At 27.0% G+C, this 26961-nt stretch overlaps 1 protein-coding gene across 1 annotated transcript; it reads right to left on the bottom strand.

Moving 5' to 3' along the window:
• Positions 1–2134: 2134 nt before the first annotated feature.
• On the bottom strand, positions 2135–26786 carry LOC132952367 (uncharacterized). The gene is made up of 17 exons (XM_061024650.1): positions 26570–26786; positions 25420–25523; positions 19576–19655; positions 19333–19512; positions 18836–19046; positions 18549–18757; positions 18293–18478; positions 18102–18237; positions 15742–15947; positions 7885–8068; positions 5561–5643; positions 5312–5491; positions 4833–5043; positions 4548–4756; positions 4293–4478; positions 4098–4236; positions 2135–2540 (listed from the first exon to the last, which is right to left on the bottom strand). The coding sequence occupies exons 2-17, from the start codon at positions 25427–25429 to the stop codon at positions 2371–2373; spliced, it is 2580 nt and encodes an 859-aa protein (XP_060880633.1). The 5' UTR covers positions 25430–25523; positions 26570–26786; the 3' UTR covers positions 2135–2370.
• Positions 26787–26961: the final 175 nt, after the last annotated feature.

Below are 26961 nucleotides of genomic sequence, written 5' to 3'. Positions count from 1 at the left end.
ATAAGTATGTAAAATAGATTAGTTAAAAAATATAGGTAGTATAGTACCGTAGTATCACAGCGCAACGATTCTGCCAGTAAAAATGACATGAGAATAATCAAAAACTGATAAAATAACAAAAATAAACGGATGGTCAGCTTTGAATTTACTCCTATTTTTTGTTCCTGGAAAACTCATACTGTTGTCCATAGCCCAGCCTGTTGAATACATTAAGGTTATACCATAATAATGATTAACAGTAAAACTTACTAAAATATCAACCCAAGAGGATGCTATGATAATAGAGAATAAAAAGCTATGTAACAGGGAACAACAAATAATGCATAACACTCATACACATAAGCAATTTATTATGGTATATAATATAGTTTAGTGCTCAACCTATGGAAAAATCTTACATTTTGGTAGATACATCGTTTAATACATTGTTAAAAAAAATATATATATCTAAAAATTTTAGCTATTTGATATTGTTATTATTAACATGGTATATTTATAAAAAAAACTATCCTTAAATCAGATAAATTTGAACAGGAACATTGAAACTAAGCTTGTTTGATATAAAAAATAACAATTTAATAAAAAAAATAACAATACAATAAATTAGTAGAAATATATATTATAAATCAGCTTTCAAAATTAATATTTAAAAAATAGAAAATTAATTAATCAACTTACAAAATATATCATATTATAATCAGTGTTTTATATAAGTCTAATTAGTTCTATTTTATAATTTTTATAATTTAAGTTTGGATCGGACAGTAACTCAAATATTCAATTGTTCATCAATCATTATATTATGTAATTAAATTACAGTATTAAAAATTAATAATGAAAATATTCACCTGAGATCATAGGCGTAGCCAGGGGGGTCGCAGGGTATGCGCACAGTATGGTAAACCATAGATTAAATACACCAGAAAAAAAACTAAAATATTGAAAATGTCCGTATACCGCATAAAACAAATCTAAATATTTTGAAAATGTTATCGTTTATAGAAAATGCTAAAACAAACATTCAGAGAAAAATGCATGTATCTACTGTTATTTGTTTTAGAGTTAGATCAAAAACCAAAGCTGATTTTGAGTATTACCATTTTTCCTTAATTTTTGTTTTGTTTTTCCCTGAAATATGAAAACTATTGAGAATTTTAAATTTTGACTTCAGGAATGCACCAACTAGATTCAATTTCCCATCGAACAAGATACTTAAGATGTACGTGTTTAAGAAAATTGAAGCAGCGGTACTGCCGCAAACGGTGATAACAGATATAAAAATAAATAATATTTTAAAAAAAAAACACATCACTGTAAAATCAGTACATTTATCTCAGAATCTAAAATATACTGTACATAATATGAAATAACTTATTTTTTTTTTATAAATAATAATTATTATTTATTAATAATGTTTCCTCACGATTGGGAATCTCAACACTCTACATTAATTTTAATCATTTGACTTGTATGATTGCATTGAAAAATTGATTATAAAGCCTGGATAGGTTTAGTGACTTAAAAAAAAGGACACTGATTTGAATTTTCTAAGTTCAGATTAATTTTGAGTTAGTGAGTCTTTAATAACTAATATTATTGTATATTAAAGCCCCTCCCCCCCACGACTTATTGTGGTACACAGACTTCTTGCATACCCTGAAAAAAAGGTCTGGCTACAGCTACGCCTGAGATGTACCCAAATGTACTATGTGAAATAAAACTAATAATTTTGTTTAAATAATATAAATAGTAAATCTGTATTAGCATTTACCATTTATATTAATTAGTTTTCAACTAAAAAAAATAGTTAGCAAAAACAAACACTTATGTTTGAGAATATGATTAAAGTATGCTTTATCGTATTGTTTAATAATAAACCAACTATGAAATAATAATAAAAATGTGCGAAAATACTGATAAAATTGAAACGGGTAACTATTAATAGGATAACATTTGGGTAGCTTTTAATTTTCAGATAAGTTTTGTACTCGGCCAAAAAATAAAAGTTCATTGTTTTGGCCCATTATAAAGAAGATGTATGGACAGTTTGCAAAAAACTCAACTTCTTCGTATGATCTGGGGGTCATCAAACACCGAGTAAGTATAGTCATTCCTAATAACATAAGCACACACTTGTATTAGAACAGATAATATTAGACCTGTTCATACTATACATTTAAATGATATCAATTACATAAATTATTTGTTACTTATACATATAAACTCCTTTCTTCAGTAAAAAAAATAATACTAATAAAGTTGTAAACAACATAACTAAATATATATAATATATAATATGGTTCAACATAATTAAATTTGTTAACAATATTAATTACCTAATTATAAATACATTTTTATAATAATGGGAAATTAAAGTTCTTCTTTAGTAAGAGATTGTACCACGGAATCAATATTGGTCATTCGACCTACAAAAATAATGCTACCACCTTTAGTTGAAATAAAAAATACAAACGGATGATCAACTACAAAATCTTTACGTTCGTTCATTATTAAACTTCTCTTCATACGAGTTGCCATACCTAATAATTTTTAAAATATTTTTATTTAACTAATAAATTTAATAATATAGGTATACTCAAGCCAGATTTAAAGTTTTATTTTTTATATTAGGTATATTATAAAAGAAGAATTAACACCAAAGTTTGTTATCTCTATTTATCATATAATATGAAACAACAACAAGGTTACACAGATCAATCAATGATTAAATTTATATTTTACTATAGCTAAAGCTTATTATATTATACAAATTAATTAAAACTTATACTTTAGCACATCTTATCATTTTTATAACTAACCATTATAATAAGCTCTATAATAGTGTATTTGATAAAATCATAAAACTGCAATAACTTTTTACTATATTTATTATAAAAGCTACTATTTGCCTTTAAAAGATTTGTTCATAAATGTTTGCAATGGAAAGTTGTTATTTAATTACATATTAATCCCTTAAAATTGATCTGAGTAACCATTGATTCTAAGCAAGATTCTAATACAATTCTTTATAGTTTATATCAGGGGTCACCAGACAGTGGACAGAGGTCTCATTCACTTTGTCCTTTGAGATATACTGATATGGTTTGCAAACTCTTCTTCTAAGCCATGACTGTTAAACGTCAAATACACTTATTATAATAATATATTGAATCAATATTTATTTAAAATAATTTAATTTAGATTTAAAAATATTATCTGCAAATCTATTTAGATTTACATCAATTTAATATGTCAGAAAAAAGAATAGATATAACAAACCTTGGTGTGATGTTTATTTAATAACGAAAGTGATAAATTATTCAGATAAATTACTTATAAGTAGAGTTGTTAAAATACGGCAATTCATTTTTGTATTGTATTATACGGTATAAAACCATGTATTACCTTACATTATCAACAATTTAACACAGGTTATGTGAATCATTATTTCACTAATTTCAAAAATATTTTAATAATTTAGGAAAAAATTGTTAATAACAACAATAATACAAAAATTAGTTTAAAGTAGGTAAATTAATATTTAATGTTATGGTACCGTTGTTCCAACCCTGATAAACCTAGTGACTAACAATAATTTTAATTTTAAAAAATAGTTACAATTCACGGTAAGTATCAAATAAATTTTCTAATAATATTAACCAATATATTTGTTTGTTTATACCACATGTATAATACATCGTATAATAAAATTGTATGCAGATATATAAAACCATTGATAATAAATTGTATTAATAATCAATGATAATACCAGCTCACGCCTCTACTTATAAGTAATGACATTAAAATAATGCCTATTAATAGTTGCTAGAAATAAGTACCAAAGTATCTAATATTAACTATTATTATAAAAAAAAAGTCCCAACATTAAGCTTTAAACAACCATGCACACAATCGTTAGGAGTTTTAAACAAATTAACCAGTATTTAAACATTTTAAAAGGTTAACTATTGGCAGATAATGTGATGAACTTAATTAATAGAAATAATATTAGATGTTAAATGTTATATTTTTTCCCTAAAAAATAGACTAAAGAAGAATGATAACCAATTCCCAGTAAAAAAAATAAACTGTGTTACCTGTAGCTGCTGCAGCCTCAGTTCCTTTTTCATTGACATCAACATAAGCCTTATGCACCACTTTACTCACATACAGATCACCATGTTCAACGATGTTAGAAAAGTTTGCCGCTTGTGTAAACATTGTTGGACATCCAAGCTAAAATATTATATAAATAAATAATATAGATTTTTTTTTTTTGTTAATATACTCACATTGGATAATGTATCTTCTAATTGCAGTGACTGTTCTAATTTGAAACGAGGCAATTTGACAGTAACATGATACTGGGACATTTTATTTGAAATATCAATCAAATTAATTTTTGATAAGTTATTTTCCAGATCTTTCAAACCATCTTTAGCATCAGGCAATAAAATAATCATTTTAAAAGCATAGTGCTAAACAAAAAATACAATATTACATTTTTCAAAATATTATTAAATTTACATTTATAAACTAATATTTACATCATAGGGTAATTCAAGTGCAGCAAATTTTAGATCACTATCATGATAGTATTGCAAATCACGCACAAGATTCATCATTTTGACTGGTACTTTATTACTCGGAGTAATATAAAATGAGTCGTCTACAGCATCATTAAATTTATATACCCAAGAACTTTGAAAATGGACAGCATTTGCCAATACTAAGGCAGTGTCTTTAGTAATGGAATCTGTAAGATAAATTGGAACATTTATTACTTATATTATCTATATTTATATATAAACATATTATATAAGTAACCTAACCTTGAGGAAATAAATCTTTGATTTTGTTATTTGTTTTTCTTAAAACCCAATCATTTAAATATTGGCGCTGTTCTTTTGGGTCATTCTTGAAATTCAATTTCTCTATAGACGATTTTAAATATTTCATAGAGTTGTCTACAAAACTTTTTTTAACGTTGAAAGTTGCATCAACAAACATTCCGGTTGCAATTTTCAAATTATCATTATTACTCTAAAATAGTATTAAATTACTACATATTATTATATATTATTTTTAAAAGTTTAAAACGTAAATACATTTAACCATTTTCATACAATTTTAATTATTCATCATTTGACAACATTTGACAACATTTATGAGAATAAGTTTTAAGTATAAATTACAATGGTCTTTGGGTGAAAGTTATTATTATATTGCTATAAATTTCATAATATTGTTAAAAACATCAAAAGTTAAACAATTTAGTCTATACATGTTAAACACCGTATAATACACTCACTAGTAAGTCTTCCAATAAATTCCTATATCCTTCCATTGAATGAGTAGTTTCATTTAAATGTATAGTGTTTATCATTTCGTCAAAGGTTTTTGAAGCTGCTCCCATGCTAGCCATAAACATAATCACATGAATACTGAATGGAGAAAAGAAAATATTTCCTTTTTCAGTTTTGGCCAATTCCTAAATTATTTAAGAGTAATAATTAGGTAAAACAAATTATATTTATAATAAAAAAAATTAGTTCTTTACATTGTACAAAGAAAACGAAAAATCATGATTTGCCAAGCTCAATGATTCATAATTTGTAGTGATGAGTGCCATATTTTTCGGATCTGAAATAGGTATATAATCAAAATGTATTTAATATTAATTAATAATTAATTCACACTTAACAATAGGTATATTACAGCTATTATTATACTATAATTTACTTTAACTATAAAATTATGAGAAATAATTTGATTTGGGATTTCAAGATTGATAATGCTAACAAGAAATAATTGTATACTTTCATTTACTTTTGTATTACCAATGTTCACTCAAATGATAATCAAATGTAGTACATTTAAATTGTGAATCACATTGTACAAAATAAATTTAATTTAATCTGTACTCTCTGCTCTTTGAGTGTTATGAATTAAATTAAAAATAATAATAAATAGACACATAGAATTTTATAAATAATATTTTATCATTTGAAAAAAATAAGTCATCCAATAACATTATAATTTATAATGTACGAGCGCAACTAAGGCGGGGTGGTTTGCTTTGAGTCTTTAGCACCCCTAAAAAATTGATTAGAAATTTGAAATGAAAAGTTGATAATTTATCGAATTACAATTATAACACAATAGCATTGTTTATAATATAACATTGTATCACACCAAGTATGATTTTTGTTTTGTTTCTGTTTTTAAAAAATATTTGGATTGTTTGTGTAAGCCCAGAATTATGATTCTTGTTTGGTTTTAGTGGTTGTGTTTACTTCTTAACATATAGGCAAATAATAGTGTTAGGTCCCATTGAGTCACAAAAAAACTTAGAGCTAAGCACTCCCTTGTTCAAATGTCTAGTTGCGCCTGTGTGTATGAGAGGTCTACAATCCACCACAGGTGGATTGCCTACCTGAAAATAAACTGTTTGCATAATAACAAGCGTGTCTCACAGGCAACACTGGTCGGGATGGCTATAATATGATATAATCGAAGTCTCTCTGACTGATCAACGCCGAGCCTAAATAATGGTAGCTTGAGGCTTGCAATTTTCATGGTACATTTGTACCACCATGTAAGTGTGCACAAAGAAAGCGTCTTCCAAAATTCACATTTTATAAGGTGGTGCTTGCACAAGTATTTTGATATTCAAGATGATCGATAAAAAGTTTTGAACACCATACATCGAATATTAAATAACAAATTGAATAATGTTTGAGTCTTACGAAATTGGTACATTTAACGGGCAACGTTCGCCATGTCTACGTGGCCCTCAACATGTTAAGGGGCAACAAAATGCATGGGATATAATGTATTAGCTATGTGCTAGAATATAATTGTATTAGACAAAAATAAGCTATAATGTTATGAACACTTATCTAATCCACTTATAGTTGATGGGTCATCTAAAAATTAATAAAAAGATTGACCTTCAATCTAATAAAATTATAGGTATAGTTATGAGTTTATGACGAGTCAAAAACAATACACAAAAAACTTACTGAAATAAGCCAATAGCTAAACAGATCTAATTACTACCTACCTACCAAACATAATTACCTACAAGTCACATGACATTTTAATTTGAAAATAAATATTTTCCTAACAAGTTACAATATAGAGGAAGAATAGTCATAAAAGTAATGTAGGTATTTACCTTCTGTAATTATTCAGAAAAAGGTAGGTAATTAAGTTTACTATTTGTTACATTGAAAATATCTGTAAATATGTTGTAATAAAAACCTAATTTGTAAATGGGGGGGGGGGGGTAAAGTAACTCTTACCAAAGAGGTTAATAATCGAAAAAAACCATCAAAACTCGCTCTGTCCAGTGCCCATACACATCAACTTTTTCAGAAAGAGTACAAAATCACAAAATATCTCAGTCAGTGAAATTTTTATCTAACACACAAATATACAATAAAGTAATATATTTAGACTATATAAAACAGTTAACTACTCAGGTTGCCAAAATATTATGGAAATCATATTATTATATCAATATTGAAAAATGATTTTATAACTTGGTATCTTGGCATTAAACAGTCAGCATAGGACATAGGTGCATGCATTTTTAAAAACATTTAATCTCATGAATACATGAATATTTTATTTTTTATAAATTATTAATTCACTATAAAAGATGTGATATGTTAAATTTAGGTGACGGTCAAAACGTCAGAAACCTTGGGAGACGTAGCACGAAAAATGGTAAGTATAATATAGTATTGGGGTTATTATTAAACCGGTGTTATCTTTCGAAAACTTCGAACAGATCCAGTACCTAATAATAAGTAAGTGATTTTTAAAATACGATAACCCATAGCGATAGGCAAACGACCAAGAATAACTACGCCCTACCTGAGTACCCATTCGAAACAGATTTTACCTTGAAAACGGTTTTTTTTTCAAAACCCCCGTACGAAGTTACTGTCCGGCGAGAAATCGGTTTGATTATCGACGGTCGCGTTGATGCTTCGGAGACTCGGGAGCACAGACTGCAGCGGTACTGCGGCTGTTCACTGATTGCGTGAATTTTTCCTACCTATTATTATTGTATAATATTAAATACGATGTTTTGCATTAATGGTACTTCGATCAGGCGGGACAAAAGTCAACAACAACCTGAAATCTACGGACAGTAACCAATTGCATTGGCGGCGGCGGTGCGACCACCAGATGAGCGGATTTTTAATAGGATGTGCAAAGTGCACGGACGGTTTCCCACTCGCCATCATCGTCGATGACGCACGTTTCGCTTAGGTTTTTCCTCAGCAGATAATATACCGGGAACTCTAATCGTCGTTATTTATTATCTATAATTTATCATTAAATTATTATCTATTATTAATTGTAATTTGTATTGTTCAATATTCAGACGAAAGCGCCAAGTAAACAATAACAGGGCGCTTAATATATCAATAATTACGATAACTGTGTACCTTAATGTTATCGTAAAAATTTATAATATTATGATATTACCCATTACACATAATTTTGAAACGTTTTCTTTGTATTTATAGGTATCAATAAAATTAATCGCATCTTTATTTGCGTTTTTTATAAAACCAATGATGTAATTAGGTAATTTAAATAGTCGACAGGGCAAGTAAGTATGTTATAATAATATTATTTATACTGACATTATTATGATGTGGGAAAGTACTTACCGTCACTCATATTATCTCCGTCGGTATTTCTCGTTTTCTGCGAATTGGTATGTTTGGAAATTAAAATGTGCCGAGTTCAATGAGATGATCGCGACCTGCGAGTAGCCGTGGTGGTATTCTTTAATTAAAATTTGACAACCGTATGACTTCTTGCGATAAATTTCACTCGTAACTACGAATAATTCGTCCGTTGCGTTCGTGTCGCCTGAAAAGAATGAGAACGTTTAAGGTTTTAATTAGTAATATAATATGTAAATTATTATCTAATGCTGTTTATTGTTAATCTTAATCGTTATTGTTTGGAAGCGGAGTTTCCTGTGAGAGTGACGTTAATACAATTTCTATGCGTTGTCAATTTATATTGTCGAGTGTCGTCGGTCGTTGATAAGATAAGAGAATGTTAACACTGTCCGCACTCCGCGTCCCACCCCGCCATAGCGTAGAGCGATAAGGAGGCGCAGGGACGACGTTCTATATAGTGCCGTGACGTTATTTCCGAACTTCTGAACGTGAATTATTATAAAAAAAAAAGACTCAATAATAGGTGCTGGTGGTAAGTACAATAGGGGCACAACGACCTCGATATTATGTTGTGGTTTCTGGTTCCCCTGGGAATTCGTTTGACGCTGTCTACCGCTACCTACATTGCAATTATTAGGTACCTATTTAGGTCTGTGAATATATAACATACCTATAAAATAAACATTTAAAATGTCCTTACTTATTATTTATAAAATTATAGACGGTATTTTAAAAATACGGAAATGAACAAAAATGCAGTAATAATAAGAGATGCAATTAAAAAATTAATACCGATGAAAGAAAATAAAAGTTTCAAAATTAGATATGAACCTATAAAAAAAATATACCTACTTTATATTATACTTTATATTTATTATAATCATATGTCTCATAACCTATAAAGGTAATTCAAATTCTATTTATGAACAAACTGAGTCTTACAACGTCCAACTTACAAGACGTAATACTGCAAAGTGCAAGATGCAAAATAATGTGTTTGTTTCAAATTCACAGCTTTGCAGGCTATTATCACGTCGTTCATGTCTAAATAACCTAATTATCTAATTATCTAATCATATATTGTATAGGTAATCAAAGATATAAATGAAATATGGGTTATTAATATTTTTTCGGACTACACCTATATAGACTTACGTCTTGGCGTCTTGCAGTCTTTAGCAAACTTGATCTTACTATTAATTATTATAATAATAATAATAATAATATGTCGAATGATTATAATAAAATATTATGATATTCAGCAGAATAGCAAATATCCGTGATATTGCTGCGACACTCAAGGCCAAATTTAGGAATGTGGCGCTACCGGACAATTACAATTTGCCCCTTCTCTACCCACTTATGTCACATACTTACAATTTAGTATTTACAAGCATCATAATATTATAATATATTTATATTCACAGGCATTCCGACTGAACCGAGAGGATCTCAAATGTTAAAATACCAAATTTGCTGGCTCTACACTACTATAATAATTTATTGTCACCAGTTTTTGAAATATTTTTACTAATTTTCTCCTGAAGAGATTTAAAAATCTCTCATAAATACTACAATGAGTGGCATTTAAAATTAAATATTTAAAAATCATTTATTTCAAATAAATTATTTTATTTTAACATAATATTATTATATTCATACAAGGTAATAATAGGTACTACTACTACTACTACATTCCTATAAATGCTTTTCCGTGCAACTGGTTTTCTTTCGTTTTTTTATAAAACAACAACACAATATTATGAAAAATATTAATACTGGTTGAGTTTATTATTAATATAATTTATTATAATTATTAAATGATGATTATTATAAGCTAAACACAAAAAAGAAACATTTTATTAATATATAAAATATATAGTACGTATACCTACTCTATAGGTATATTAATAATTATTAATAATATATATTATATTATAATATTACTAAAATCATTATTCATTACAATAAAAAATGATCAAGGTTTTCTATACAAACGTTTGAATAATTTTAGTATATTTTGGTTTATTCGCACCTAATTTTCTCAATTTTTTTTTAATAAGTTTTTATCAATTAATTTTATGGCTTAGTTATTATTTGACTGTCAAAGAAAACTGTAGAATATTATTATTATAACACATTATGAATATTACCCAGTGTTGGGAAAGTTCCTTTTAAAAAGGAACTCGTTCCCGTTCCTCGTTCCTACTGTAAGAAAGGAACTCGTTCCCGTTCCTCTTTCCTGTCCCGAAAAAAGAACGCGTTCCCGTTCCTTTTTAAAAAGGAACGCGTTCCCGTTCCTTCATGTTCCTTTTTTTGCAATTTGAGTGGTGGTCAATGGTGTATTTTGCGAACAATTTTTAAGTCAGAAATAATCGAACCGAGAGAGTTAACCGATTATTTCTGACTTAAAAATTTTTCGCAAAAAACACCATTGACCACCACTGAAATCGGTTAACTCACTCCTTTCTAGGAGCACCGATTTTTAACAAAAATGATTTGTCTTAGATTTTTTTTGTTATAATTCAAAAGTTGTATAGCGTAGACTTGAAACTTTATATATATACATTCATATTGCATAATTGCATAATATTATACATGTATATTACTATAGTAGTATAGTATACAGTGTATAGTGTGTACTATACACGATACACCACACATAGAGATATGCTATAGGTTATAGGCTTATAGCCCATAGGAGTATAGGACATAGTATGATACAACAATCTGTTTTTTTAGATTCTGAGTGAAACGATGAATGTATTGATTTTACAATGATGTGTGTTTTTTTTTTTATTTTTTTTTTTTTTTATTTTTTTATTTTTGTGTCTGTGTACACGATAAGTAGTCGAAATAATGCTTCGATTTTCGACTTCAGTATCTTGTTCGATGGGAAAGTGAATATCGTTGGTGCATTGGGGAGGTCAAAATTTTAATTTCCCAGTAGTTTTCAAAAGCGATGTGAAAAACAAAAGAAAAATTAAGGAAAAACGGGAATTTTTACGCAAAATCGATTTTTAACAAAATCGATTTTGGTTATTGGTGTAACTCTAAAACAAATGACCGTAGATGCATGAAATTTTCACTGGTTGTTTATATTTGCATTTTCTATACACAATACAATTTTGAAAATAATTTGACTTTTTTTGAACTGTTTACGGACATTGTCAGTTTTCAGTTTTTTTAAATTTTTTTTCTATAAATATCAATAAAATTTTATTTGTTGGGTAAAAAAGCTTGAAAATTTAATAGAAGGCTCCTAGGTTATTGTTTCAAAGGCAGATGAAAAAAATTAAAAATCCTTAGTCACAGTTTTTTTTTATACACGTTTAAAGTTCAAATCTTGAAAAAATACGGAAAAATCACGAAAATTTGCAAATTATTTTGAGTTAGAAATTCATAAAAAATTTTCTTTTTAAATCTAAGATTTTAAAATCTAATACAAGATTCCTCATAAGTTTGTCTAACTTTATCAAAAAAAAAATTTCTACAAGAAAGTCAAATTAAATTTTTATGAGCGTTTTAAATTCATATTTTTACAACATTAGATATTCACTCGATTTCTCATGTACCGATTTCCTTATTTTCTTGTAATTCAAAAACGAATAACTGTAGATACATGAAAATTTCACTGAATGTTTATATTAGCATTTCCTATACACCATACAATTTTGAAAATATTTTGACACTTTTTGAGCTGTTAACGGGCATTTTCAGTTTTCAATTTTTTTAGTTTTTTTTTCTATAAATATCAATAAAGTTTTATCTGTTGGGCCAAAAAGTGTAAAAATTTAATACAAGACTCCTGATATATTTTTACAATAGCAGTTGAAAAATATTGAAAATACATAGGCACAGTTTTTTTTTATAAGCATTTAAAGATCAAATTTGGACAGAATTTATCAAAATCTCGAAAATTATCAACCATTGTAATTAATAAATTATAAAATGTTCAGTTTTTATAGCTAAGGATTGAAAATTTAAAACAAGATTCCATGTAAATAGATAATTCGGTTACCAAAAAATCTAAAAAATACACAAGCACAGTTTATTTGTATAGTCATTTTAAGTTCAAATTTGGACGAAATTACATAAAAACCTAGAATAACTATTTTAGTTATTTTGTTGTGATTGTATAATATTATTCGTGGGCACTTGAAACTTCTAATTTGTAATATTTTCATCGATATATTATGATGAATGATGATAGTATCACGGTTTGTTGTTGATGTATAACGCGTTATATGTACCTAATGGATATTGTGATATGATTAATTTGGAATTTATTATAGGTCAATTTTTTTTTTAATACCATAGATAAGTGTATAATATGTCTTATACCTAGACTGACATATCGTCTCCACTCAGAATCGTTTTTCTTATACAATGATATATCATTGAATTCAAATTTAATACCATCCATTATACAGTGACCCACTTGTAACCTACAGTACAGCAGAGCGACATCCACTTGCCCACCTTTTTTTTAATTCAATTTATTTGAAAAAATATTTTTATACTGACATTTTGTTTTGTTTGAGAAGAACTAATTTGGCGCGCGGAACCGGAAACGACCCGGAACACGACACGTAGTCGACCGACGGCGTCGCGGCTCAGTTTTGGCGCGGAAACACACTATATGCGCTTCATAAAATATACTGTGGCACTCAACGTGTTAAAATTTTTTCATTATTTGAGGAACGGAAATTTTCGTTCAAGTTCCTTCAAAATAGGAACTCGTTCCCGTTCCTCGTTCCTATATTTTAAATGGAACGCGTTCCGAGCTTCGTTCCTATAAAAGGAACGCGTTCCTTCCCAACACTGATATTACCATTGATTATAAATAGTATTATAGTATTATTATAGTATTTATAATCAATGATATTACCTATCTAGTAATTATAAAGAAAAACAGGTATCTACTTCCTACAACTATTGACGCTATGCGTCATTAAATTGGCATTTACATTTTAAATATCGTATTTTCTATAATACTTGTATGTATAAATTATTAAGGAAAAATAAGTACTACACCTAAATTTATCATCAATAATAGGTACTTATGTCATATTATCATATCAGGTAGAGATGAATACAAATAAATACCTATAATAATGTTTATTTTTTAACTTAAGTGTACGCCAAACAGGCATTTGTTTACCTATTATAAAACTTAAAGGCAAGATTATTATCTGAGCATATCGGAGGCTTTCATTGATATTTTTATTAAGAAGCAAGTTTAAACCGTATATTTTAAAATAATCATAAATTCATAACTTACTTAAAAATAAAAATATCAATAAAATCCTCCTAGGTGCTATAAATAATATTCTTACCTTTAAATTTTATAAGAGATAATAATTCACTCTAATTTTAGAAATTACGGAGTAAAATGTGTTATTGTGAACGTACAATTTGCTATGTTGTATCTACGTTTCTGAGACGGAGACAGCAAATGTCCGTGTGGCGTCCTTTTAATGTGTGAGTGTACCTACTTGAGTATTGTTAATTAGGTTAACAATTGTTATTAGATAGGTATTATTGGCTAGTATAATAATACTGTTATTATAGGTAGGCATCCGGTTCTCTAACCTACCTACTAATGATATAATATTGACAAACAAATATAAAATGTTGAGTACATATTATGACATGCGTCATGTGTAGGTAATATATTTGCATTGCAAACTCTTCAAATTAAAAATATTATAAGCCTCCAATATTTTATTAACTGCATTGTTGTCAACAGACAATAATTGTTGTCGATATTCGACAACCTGTTATGTTTACCAGCTATAATTATATTTTATAACGTACACTTCCATTATCCTTCCCCCCCTAATTACGCCCCTAAGTTGTTAGTTGAGTAGGTAAAACAGATTTTGTTAAGGTAAACCTGCCTGACAAAAAGAATATTTATTATATTTAAAATAATAAGTAATAATAACACTAAACATTTGACGACAGGTATACATAACTCTCACAGAGAAATATGACCTGATGACCTACCTCTTAAGACTAATATTATAATTTAACTATTTAAGTTCTACACAGTTGCTGTATTTGCTCGTGCAAATCATGGTCCCTGGCGTTATCGTGGTACATATATTATTATATACAAGGAGGCAGGGCGAGCTACGGGATTTGCTAACACAAATATGCTATAATAGGTATTAATGCTAATCTGTGTTCTTAATTTATTGTTAATTGTTATATTACTAATAAGCTCATAATATCATATAGTTATACCATTTAACTACTTAGTGCAGTTATCGCTGATGTTTTATTTTATTTGTACACCTTATTTTTATTTGTCATGGTTTATCAAAAAGTTATTTACAAAACAGTTGAAATAACAATATTACAATACACATGGTTGATGGTAGTGAATAGAGTAATAGTATAAACTGTGTTAAATTGGCAATGGCAAATCACGTAGTACGAAGTCCGTTTTATAATATTTTATTTAATAACAAGTCGTTCAAAAACCATTAGGTATTGTCGTATTGAAACCGAAACTAAAACCAAAAACAACAACAACTGTTCTTAGTAACCCAAACCAAATCTTAAAAATTGCAAAGCCGTTCTTGAAACCGTCACCAAAACGAAAAGTTTAATTTAAAACACCGTATTAAAACAGAAACCAATATCTACAAATTGAAATAGTTTTGAGCCCTGATAATAATCCTTTCTAATCATTATTTAAATCATTTTTATAGGTAGCAATAAATGAAATAAGAATGTTAAGACTCAGAAAAGGTTAAATTCAAAAAATCAAAACACATACATATTATTTTATTCTAAAAATACACAGAATGCACTTGTTTAATTAAGTTTAAAAAAAAAAGAATTGAATGGCAACAATAAATTAATAAATGCAAATCAATACTCATACATTTCATAACAAAATAAATAAATAATAATTATAATATATTATAATATTATGATTCAAAATAATTAATGTTGTAAATAAAATATAATACCTGATTAAAATAACTTTAATACAATTTTATGCTTATTAATCAATTTTGTAGTAAGTGGAAATTGAGGACCAGGGCGGCCGACTCCAAATAGTTGGGAGAGGAGGCGAAGGAATAGAAGAAGAATCAATTTTGGTCATTCGACCTACAAATATAATGTTATTACATCTAGTTGAAATAAAAAACATAAATGGGTGATCAACAGTGACATCTATAGATGACCTTGCACACTGCTGTTGAATTTGCACAACTATAATATTAAAAATGTTTTAATTAGCTTATGCATTTAATTATATTCAAAAACGCCAGATTGAAAGTTTTATTTTTTAATATAGGTAATTATAGGGTTTTGACATAAATCGTGTATAGAAAATAGTCATATACATTCGGTTGAAAATGTATAGTATCTAGGTACAATTATTTGTTTTTGAGTTACTAGAACAAACAATTTTTGTCGAAAACTGGTTTTACGTAAAAAATACTAGTTTTTCTTAATTTCATTTTTGTATTTTCTGACAATTTTGATGACAACCATTAATTTTTTACTTTTAGCCTCTCCAAAGTACCAACTACATTCACATTCCTATCAGAAAAATCAAGTAAAAAATCAGAGCATTTTTACTGCCCTTAAAGATGAAGATTGGCAGAAAAGAAACACACATCATCGTAAGATCAATATATTCATCGCTCTGCACAAAATGACCAAAATGTTAAATGACACAAAATCAGGGAAATAATAAAAAAATTGTTGAATAAGCAATTAAAAGCAATAAATGAAATAACAATTTTAAGACTAAGGATTAAAAGATTAAGTTTAAAAAATCAAAACACATACATATTATTTTAACCTAAAAATACACAGAATGCACTTGATTAATTAAATTTAAAAAAAAAAAAACTGAATGGCAATAATAAATTAATAAATGCAAATCAATACTCATAAACTTCATAACAAAATAAATAAATAATAATTAGAATATATGTATTATATAATATTATGATACAAAATAATTAATGTTGTAAATAAAATAGAATATCTGATTAAAATAACTTTAATAAGATTTTATGCTTACCTATTGATCAATTTTGGTCATTCGACCTACAAATATAATGCTATTACATCTAGTTGAAATAAAAAACATAAACGGATGATCAACATTGACATCTTTAAATGATGTTACACACTGCTGTGGATATTGGATAACAGCTATAATATTTAAAATGTTTAAATTAGCTTATGCATTAAATGCGTTAAAATTATTTTAATTATATTTACTAAAGCCAAATTGAAAGTTTTATTTTTTAATATTATCATAGATCAAAATAGTCATAAATTGTGTATGGAAAATTACTACAAGCATTTGGTTAAAATTTAATGTATCTACAGTTTTGAGTTACTACAAAAATTTTTGTTTTTCCCGACAATTTTGAAAAAAACTGGTAATTTTTAACTTTTAGCCTCTCCAATTTACTAACTACATCCACATTCCTATCAGAAAGATGCTGGCATGCTGAAGTAAGAAATCAGAGCATTTTTACTGACCCTAAAGATGAAGACGGGCAGAAAAGAAACACACATCATCGTAAAATCAATATATTCATCGCTCTGCAAGAAATAACCAAAATGACACAAAATCAGGAAAATTAAAAAAATTTTTATTAAAACAAAAACCAAAACAGTTTCGAGCCCTGATAAAAATCTTTCCTTCCCAATCAATTAAGTTATTATAGGAAGCAATAAATAGAATAACATTATTAAAAGTAAGAATTAAAGGCTACAGTTAAATATCAAAACATAATAAACGCATCATTTCAAACTAAAAAATAGTAAAATTACATGGTATCCGCTTATACATAATTATATAATATTATTGTTTTTACTCACAAATTTGTTAATAAAATATTATATATATATAAATAACAAATATTATAATATAAATGATTCATAAATACCGAATTAAAATAACTTAAAATTTTCATAAGATTTTGTGCCAATTAATCAATTTTGATCACTCGACCTACAAATATTACACTATTACATTTAGTTGAAATAAATAACATAAATGGATGATCAACAATGAAATCTTCAGATGATCTTGCACACAAATAACATAATTCAATACCTAATAATATTACAAATGCTATAATTAGATCTTTTTAATAATATTAAATTTAGACAAGTTCAAAAGCCAGAGTGAAATAGTTAAATTGTTATATTAACGTAGGCATAACTTGTGTGAATGGGAGGGGGATGTATTATATTAAGTATTGGCTTTATAAACGATTATTAATTAAAATCGGTCAACCATTATTTACATACTTATGGAAACAATATAATAATTTATTATGAAATGGTATTTTTATGATGTCCAACCCCAATAAGAAAAATAAACTTTATTATTACTTGTAACTGCTGCAGCCTCAGTACCGTATTCATCTACATCAATATATGCCTTATGCAAAACTTTACTCACATTCAGTTTACCTTCAACAATATTAGAAAAGTTTGCCGCTTGTGAAAACATTGTTGGACATCCAAGCTAAATTAAATATTAAAATAATAAATACTATATTATTTTTCATTCATATACTTACATTGGATAATGTTTCATCTAATTGCAGTGACTGTTCTATTTTGAAACGAGGTAATCTAACACTAAGATAACGATGGGTCATTTTCTTTGAAATATCATGTAATTTAAATTTTGAAATATTAGTCTCCAGATTATTCAAACCATCTTTAGCATCGGGCAATAAAATAATCATTTTAAAAGCATGGTTCTAAACAAAATAATTAATTTCTCAAAATGTTAAATTTACATTAATTATAAAGCATTAAGGCAATATTCACTTTATAGGGTATTTCAATTGCGGTGAAATTTAGAACACTATCATGATAGTATTGAAAATCTCGTTCGAGATACATCATTTTGACTGGTATTTGGTCGCTTGGAGTCACATAAAAAGAGCCATCATATACATGCTTAAATTGATGTGCCCAATCACTTTTAAAATGCACGGCATTTGCCAATACTAAGGCAGTGTCTTCAGTAATTGAATCTGTAAACAAAAATTGGAACATAATCTCGTCACTAATCCATATTTAATTATTAACATATTATTATTTAAGTTAAAAACCTTCAGGGAATATATCTTTGATTTTGTTATTGGTTTCGTTTAAAACCCAATTATTTAAATATTGGCGCTGCTGTTCTGGGTCATTCTTGAAATTCAATTTTTCTATAGACGATTTTAAATATTTCTTGGAGTTTTCTACAAAACTATCTTTGACATTGAAAGCTGTATCGACAAACATTCCAGTTGCCAGTTTTAGATTATCATTTTCACTCTAAAATAGTATTAAAGTACTATAGACAAATTTTATTTTTATAAGGACATCGCATTTTATTATTTCACAAACTATTTTCATACTGTTTTAAAAATACTTTTTTTTAACAACATTATGATACTAAATTTTAAAAATAAATTAACATGATATTCAGGAAGAAATTGATATTCTATTTCCATACATTTCATAATTTTAAAATAAGCAAATAGTAAAACAATTTATAATCAAATTCAAAAAAAGGTAATATAAATGCAAGATATGCGGCATTGTGGCATAATAAACTCACTGTTAAGGCTTCCAATAATTTTCCATATGCTTCCAGTGAATGAGTAGTTTCATTTAGATGTAGAGTAGCAACTATTTCATCAAATGTTTTCGAAGCTGCTCCAGTGCTAGCCATAAACATAATCACATGGATACTGAATGGTGAATAAAATATATTTCCTTTTTCGGTTTTTGCCACTTCCTATAGAATTATTTACTATTAGGTAATCAATGATATTTACAATAAAAATAATTAGTTCTATACCTTATACAAAGAAAACGAAAAATCATGATTTGCACAGCGTAATGCTTCTAAATTTGTAGTGAGTGTCATGTTTTTTAGATCTGAAATAGGTATAAAAAAAATATAAATTATATTATTTATAATATACAAATACAATTATTAACAAATAATGTCACAGGGATTTTCAGATTGATAGTTTTATTTGTTACCTATTGATAATTTATTTAATAATCTATAAACCAATATAATATTTAAACTACAGATATAAAATTGTTCAGGTCACGGAAATATAATTAAGATCTTAATAATATTATCAATGTGATTTTATGACTTAACATTAACCAACAAACATACGTAGGTGGTAGGTACATTTTTTCAAAACATTATGATGATCATTATTCCTTTAAAATTACTCCTTTCATGTGGGTTTAGTATTAAATTGAAACAATTTTTGGAAAAAAAATTAATTATAATAATAATTAATATTCTTCAATTTTTGGTAAGTCGCTTTTTAAAACTTACGTTATTAACAAAATATAAATTATTATCTATCATTGAATTTAAATTTAGCTCATCCATTACTGTAACTTATTAAATGACAATCTACATTTGACACATTGTACGATGTTGATTCCCTACTTGTTCACCTTTTAAAATTGATTAACAATAAAATACAAAGTTATAATATGATGCAGGAAAAAATTTTAAAAAGGTGGGCAAGTGGATGTCGCTCTGCTGTACTGTAGGTTACAAGTGGGTCACTGTATAATGGATGGTATTAAATTTGAATTCAATGATATATCATTGTATAAGAAAAACGATTCTGAGTGGAGACGATATGTCAGTCTAGGTATAAGACATATTATACACTTATCTATGGTATTAAAAAAAAAATTGACCTATAATAAATTCCAAATTAATCATATCACAATATCCATTAGGTACATATAACGCGTTATACATCAACAACAAACCGTGATACTATCATCATAATATATCGATGAAAATATTACAAATTAGAAGTTTCAAGTGCCCACGAATAATATTATACAATCACAACAAAATAACTAAAATAGTTATTCTAGGTTTTTATGTAATTTCGTCCAAATTTGAACTTAAAATGACTATACAAATAAACTGTGCTTGTGTATTTTTTAGATTTTTTGGTAACCAAATTATCTATTTACATGGAATCTTGTTTTAAATTTTCAATCCTTAGCTATAAAAACTGAACATTTTATAATTTATTAATTACAATGGTTGATAATTTTCGAGATTTTGATAAATTCTGTCCAAATTTGATCTTTAAATGCTTATAAAAAAAAACTGTGCCTATGTATTTTCAATATTTTTCAACTGCTATTGTAAGAATATATCAGGAGTCTTGTATTAAATTTTTACACTTTTTGGCCCAACAGATAAAACTTTATTGATATTTATAGAAAAAAAAACTAAAAAAATTGAAAACTGAAAATGCCCGTAAACAGCTCAAAAAGTGTCAAAATATTTTCAAAATTGTATGGTGTATAGGAAATGCTAATATAAACATTCAGTGAAATTTTCATGTATCTACAGTTATTCGTTTTTGAATTACAAGAAAATAAGGAAATCGGTACATGAGAAATCGAGTGAATATCTAATGTTGTAAAAATATGAATTTAAAACGCTCATAAAAATTTAATTTGACTTTCTTGTAGAAATTTTTTTTTTGATAAAGTTAGACAAACTTATGAGGAATCTTGTATTAGATTTTAAAATCTTAGATTTAAAAAGAAAATTTTTTATGAATTTCTAACTCAAAATAATTTGCAAATTTTCGTGATTTTTCCGTATTTTTTCAAGATTTGAACTTTAAACGTGTATAAAAAAAAACTGTGACTAAGGATTTTTAATTTTTTTCATCTGCCTTTGAAACAATAACCTAGGAGCCTTCTATTAAATTTTCAAGCTTTTTTACCCAACAAATAAAATTTTATTGATATTTATAGAAAAAAAATTTAAAAAAACTGAAAACTGACAATGTCCGTAAACAGTTCAAAAAAAGTCAAATTATTTTCAAAATTGTATTGTGTATAGAAAATGCAAATATAAACAACCAGTGAAAATTTCATGCATCTACGGTCATTTGTTTTAGAGTTACACCAATAACCAAAATCGATTTTGTTAAAAATCGATTTTGCGTAAAAATTCCCGTTTTTCCTTAATTTTTCTTTTGTTTTTCACATCGCTTTTGAAAACTACTGGGAAATTAAAATTTTGACCTCCCCAATGCACCAACGATATTCACTTTCCCATCGAACAAGATACTGAAGTCGAAAATCGAAGCATTATTTCGACTACTTATCGTGTACACAGACACAAAAATAAAAAAATAAAAAAAAAAAAGGTGGATAAGTGGATGTCGCTCTGCTGTACGGTAGGTTACAAGTGGGTCACTGTAATGGATGGTGTTAAATTTGAATTCAATGATATAATATCATTGTATAAGAAAAACGATTCTGAGCGAAAACGGTCAGTCAGCCTATGATTTTACCAAGTATATTTAATGATATTATTGCGAATAAAGTAATTTATATATAACCTATTTACGTGGAGCCTTGTTTTAAATTTTCAATCCTTAGCCATAAAAGTTAAAAATTTATTAATTTTTAACTACAAAATAATTAATAAATTATAAATTCGATAAATGTTGTCAAAATTTGAACTTTAAATGCTTATAAAAAAAAACTGTGCCTATGTATTTTCAATATTTTTCAACTGCTATTGTAAAAATATATCAGGAGTCTTGTATTAAATTTTTACACTTTTTGGCCCAACAGATAAAACTTTATTGATATTTATAGAAAAAAAAACTAAAAAAATTGAAAACTGAAAATGCCCGTAAACAGCTCAAAAAGTGTCAAAATATTTTCAAAATTGTATGGTGTATAGGAAATGCTAATATAAACATTCAGTGAAATTTTCATGTATCTACGGTTATTCGTTTTTGAATTACAAGAAAATAAGGAAATCGGTACATGAGAAATCGAGTGAATATCTAATGTTGTAAAAATATGAATTTAAAACGCTCATAAAAATTTAATTTGACTTTCTTGTAGAAATTTTTTTTTTGATAAAGTTAGACAAACTTATGAGGAATCTTGTATTAGATTTTAAAATCTTAGATTTAAAAAGAAAAATTTTTATGAATTCTCATCAAAATAATTTGCTATTTTTCGTGATTTTTCCGTATTTTGTCAAAATTTGAACTTTAAATGCTTATAATTAAAAACTGTGACTAAGGATTTTTAATTTTTTTCATCTGCATTTGAAACAATAACCTAGGAGCCTTCTATTAAATTTTCAAGCTTTTTTACTCAACAGATAAAATTTTATTGATATTTATAGAAAAAAAAACTAAAAAAATTGAAAACTGACAATGGCCGTAAACAGCTCAAAAAGAGTCAAAATATTTTCAAAATTGTATTGTGTATAGAAAATGCAAATATAAACAACCAGTGAAAATTTCATGCATCTACGGTCATTTGTTTTAGAGTTACACCAATAACCAAAATCGATTTTGTTAAAAATCGATTTTGCGTAAAAATTCCCGTTTTTCCTTAATTTTTCTTTTATTTTTCACATCGCTTTTGAAAACTACTGGGAAATTAAAATTTTGACCTTCCCAATGCACCAACGATATTCACTTTCCCATCGAACAAGATACTGAAGTCGAAAATCGAAGCATTATTTCGACTACTTATCGTGTACACAGACACAAAAATAAAAAAATAAAAAAAAAAATAAAAAAAAAAAAATAAAAAAAAAATAAAAAAAAAAACACACATCATTGTAAAATCAATACATTCATCGTTTCACTCAGAATCTAAAATAAAAAAAAAAATAAAAAAAAAAAATAAAAAAAAAAACACACATCATTGTAAAATCAATACATTCATCGTTTCACTCAGAATCTAAAATACGAGTGATACGAGCGATGGGCGAACAACCAGCACAAGGTGAAGTAGCAACCTACCTATATTCAAAACAGAATTTGCTTAAGATACGGTTTTATTTTTCAAAATCACGTAAGAAATTACCTATATAGTCCAGTGAGTTAAGTTTGGAGATGGTGTTTTTAATTCTGAGAGGAACAATGAATAATTTTTTTGATTTTCAAAAATGAAAATTATGATGTAATTGTGTTTTTGATTAAAAAGTTTGAAAATGTAATACTACATTTCTCAAGTTCTTCATATCCCTATTATCGAAAATATAAATCCACAGTATATTTTTTAAGCGTTTAAAGTTCGAATTTTTAAGAAATTTGTCAAAACCATCAACATTTGAAAATTATTGAATTATAGTTCAAACAATTTTAATATACATAATACATATTTACATTTTGAAAGTTCCTGAGAAAATATTTTTCAATTTCACTAATATTATTCTGTCTGAAGTTTATTATTTTGACGAAAAAAAGAAAATGGTTTTGTTGTAATTTAAAAATACTAAAGACCTTTTCTGACCGTTCAACGATTAATCGGTATTGACTCAACAGTTGACAATAATAATATATTAATATATGATATAATTATACCGGTAATACATATATGCTATCTAAATAATTAAATACCTATAAATAAATAATACAATAAAATAAATGTAATGTTTTTCTTATGCGTTTAAACTTCAAATTTGTCAAAAATAATTTTCCAGTACAAATTCATGAAAATGTTTAATTTTTAAACCTAAGGTTTGAAAATGAAATACAAGTGTTTCAGTTTGAAAATGATTGAGGTTGAAATGGTAATGGCCAATAAACACGGAACATATTTGAAACAATATATTAGGAGCCTTCTATTAAATTGTCATGCTTTTTTAATCAATAATTATAATGTTAATGATTGATATATATAGAATAAAAATCTAAAAAAATCGGAAACTAAAAATGTCCGTATAAACAGCTTATAAAAAGTCATAATATTTTTAAAATGTTATAGTGTATAGAAAATGCTAATATAAACATTCACTAGAAATTTCATATACCGATTTTGCGTAAATATTCCAGATTTTCCTTAATTTTCCTTAAGTTTTCTTTTGTTTTCACGGCGCTTTTGAGAACTAATTGAAACTAAATACTTTTGACCCCCCCCCCCCCCCCAAAGTACCAACTAGATTTACTTTCGGCTTTCGTATCAGCAAATATACTGTTTAAGAAAATCTAAGTACTTAAAGTTTTTACTGTCCTAAAAGGCGATGGCAGACACAAACAAAAAATTAGAAATTAAAAAAAAAACACGCATCATTGTAAAATCAATAAATTCATCGCACCGCTCAGAATCTCAAATGATTAATGATAATCAAAGTTGATTCGAAGTATGTTATGTATGAGTCAGTTTAAAATATTTTATTTTAATAAATGTCCAATAATTAGCTCTAAGACTCTAAAACTTGTGATATTTTACTTTTTGAATTTTAATTATTGAGTTTAATAATTAAAATATCGAAAATTTACTTTTATACAGGCACAGATTAACTTCTCTTCTACAATATTGATAATAGATATTTTTAGTTTTTACTCTTAAACCACTCAATAAACATATTATTGGAAATGCAAAAATTTATTTTCATAGTTTTTTCCATACTATTGATATTTGATACCATTTGAAATTTTTTTATTTCTATTTTCTATCAATTAATTAATTTTTAATTTTTAAAAATAAATTGTACTTTTTTGGTTGTTATTTTTTCCGGTTTTTGTCATTGGTCTTTTTTTGGGATTCCGACTGAGCAAAAAGGTTTTAAGTTTTTATTTTAAGAATTATAAAAATAATTTATTGTAATAATATCATTATGGAGTAAGAATGTACTAACACTACTAACCGTCGCTCATAACGTGGCCGTAGGTATTTCACAATTTCTGCGTATTTTGAAACAGTGCTGATTTCAATGAGATGATCGCAACTCACGAGCAGCCTGGGTATAATCTATAAATTAATTAATTAATACATTTATTTATTATTCAAAATATGACAACTTATCACAATCGATTTCGGACGTAAGAATCTTTTACCTATAATACGTCCATTGCGTTAGTGTCGATTCAAAATAATAAAAACTATAGTATATGTTTATAACTCAGGGCTTGAAATCGATTTTAAATAGCTATGAGAACTTTATAAAATTATTTTTAATTATATTCCAAATGTATATTGAAAATGGAAAAAATTTAAATCGATATTTATGTAAAAAATAAACGTTTTATAGTTTTTAATTCGAAAATAGACAACAGGTCTATAATATGGTTTTAACGGTGGGCAACACACTACACAGTAACAGTATTAACAAATATTCCGTTTTCATCGATCCATTAAACAACTGCGCAATACGGCCAGAACGCGCGAACAACGGTTTTGCACGTAGGTATGAGTGTATGACGTACCAGTAGGTACATCACAAAATTAAAACTTACAAATAAAAAATTGATATTATATAAAAAAAAGTGGCTTGAGGCTGAAAAGCCACTTTTATTCACTTATCTATTTTACTTATTGTTCATTTTATGTAACATATTGTAAATAAAAAAAAAAAATAAAAATAAAAAAAAAAAATAAAAGATATTATATAACATAGAAAAACAAATATTATGTTTAAAAAATAATTAAAAATCGGAAAATATTAACCAATCAATAATAAAAAATAAAAAATTAGAAAAACAATATAATATTTTAAATCAAAATCAAGAACACCAAATATCATTAAGTCACATTGAAAATTTAATTCTGATTTCAAACCCTAAATGTTATTATTAGTAGTATGCAGAACAATCGTACAGGTGGGGCATAACAAACAGTGGTTTTAAAAAGCTATGAAAAAAATAAACGACTTAACTTACAGAAATGAGGTTTATTTTATTTATGCATTAAGCCCCTAAAAAAGCATTAAAAAGAGGATTGCCCTCAGCAACGATACGTTGATAAAGAGATTTCTAAAGTTGTTGGAACTTCTCGGCGAGTATAATAGCAGTGGTTACCTTTCAGATTTGATCTTCGAGTTCTCTTGAGGTGTGGGGCCGGTTTTCAAAACACTTTCCTTTCAAACCAGACGAGCGCGAAGTCCCTCAGAGAACAACAACTGTTGCTGCAGAAGAGTTTGTTTTATGGACCATTGGACCAACCGACAACACGGTACGACTGCTATTGTGCATACTGCAACTGCACGACTGCATGAGATACGAGTACTGAGTACACGACCCACCCGACACAACAATATAGTACATTAGTACGATACCCCTCCAAGATTGCTACCGGCCAAGCCACCAGGAAGTACCAACCTTTCAAAACTGCACTGTTTGTTTGCTGCACTCTGCATTAATAATTTATTGTATGCAGTATGATGTTTTAATACCTTTTATTATTGCTATTG

Source organism: Metopolophium dirhodum, chromosome 9 (genome assembly GCF_019925205.1).
Source record: "Metopolophium dirhodum isolate CAU chromosome 9, ASM1992520v1, whole genome shotgun sequence".
NCBI lineage: Eukaryota > Metazoa > Arthropoda > Insecta > Hemiptera > Aphididae > Metopolophium > Metopolophium dirhodum.
The sequence above is the reverse complement of the archived record's forward strand: the minus strand, read 5'-3'. Positions and strand labels throughout refer to the sequence as shown.

Bases quoted from the DNA above. Each gene is read 5' to 3' on its own strand.
- LOC132952367 (XM_061024650.1), bottom strand. The intron at 15,948-18,101 runs GTAATAATAAAG...TTAATATTATAG, and splicing joins TGAGGCTGCAGCAGTTACAA to TTGTGCAAATTCAACAGCAG. The intron at 5,044-5,311 runs GTGAGTGTATTA...ATACTATTTTAG, and splicing joins ATTTATTGGAAGACTTACTA to AGTAATAATGATAATTTGAA.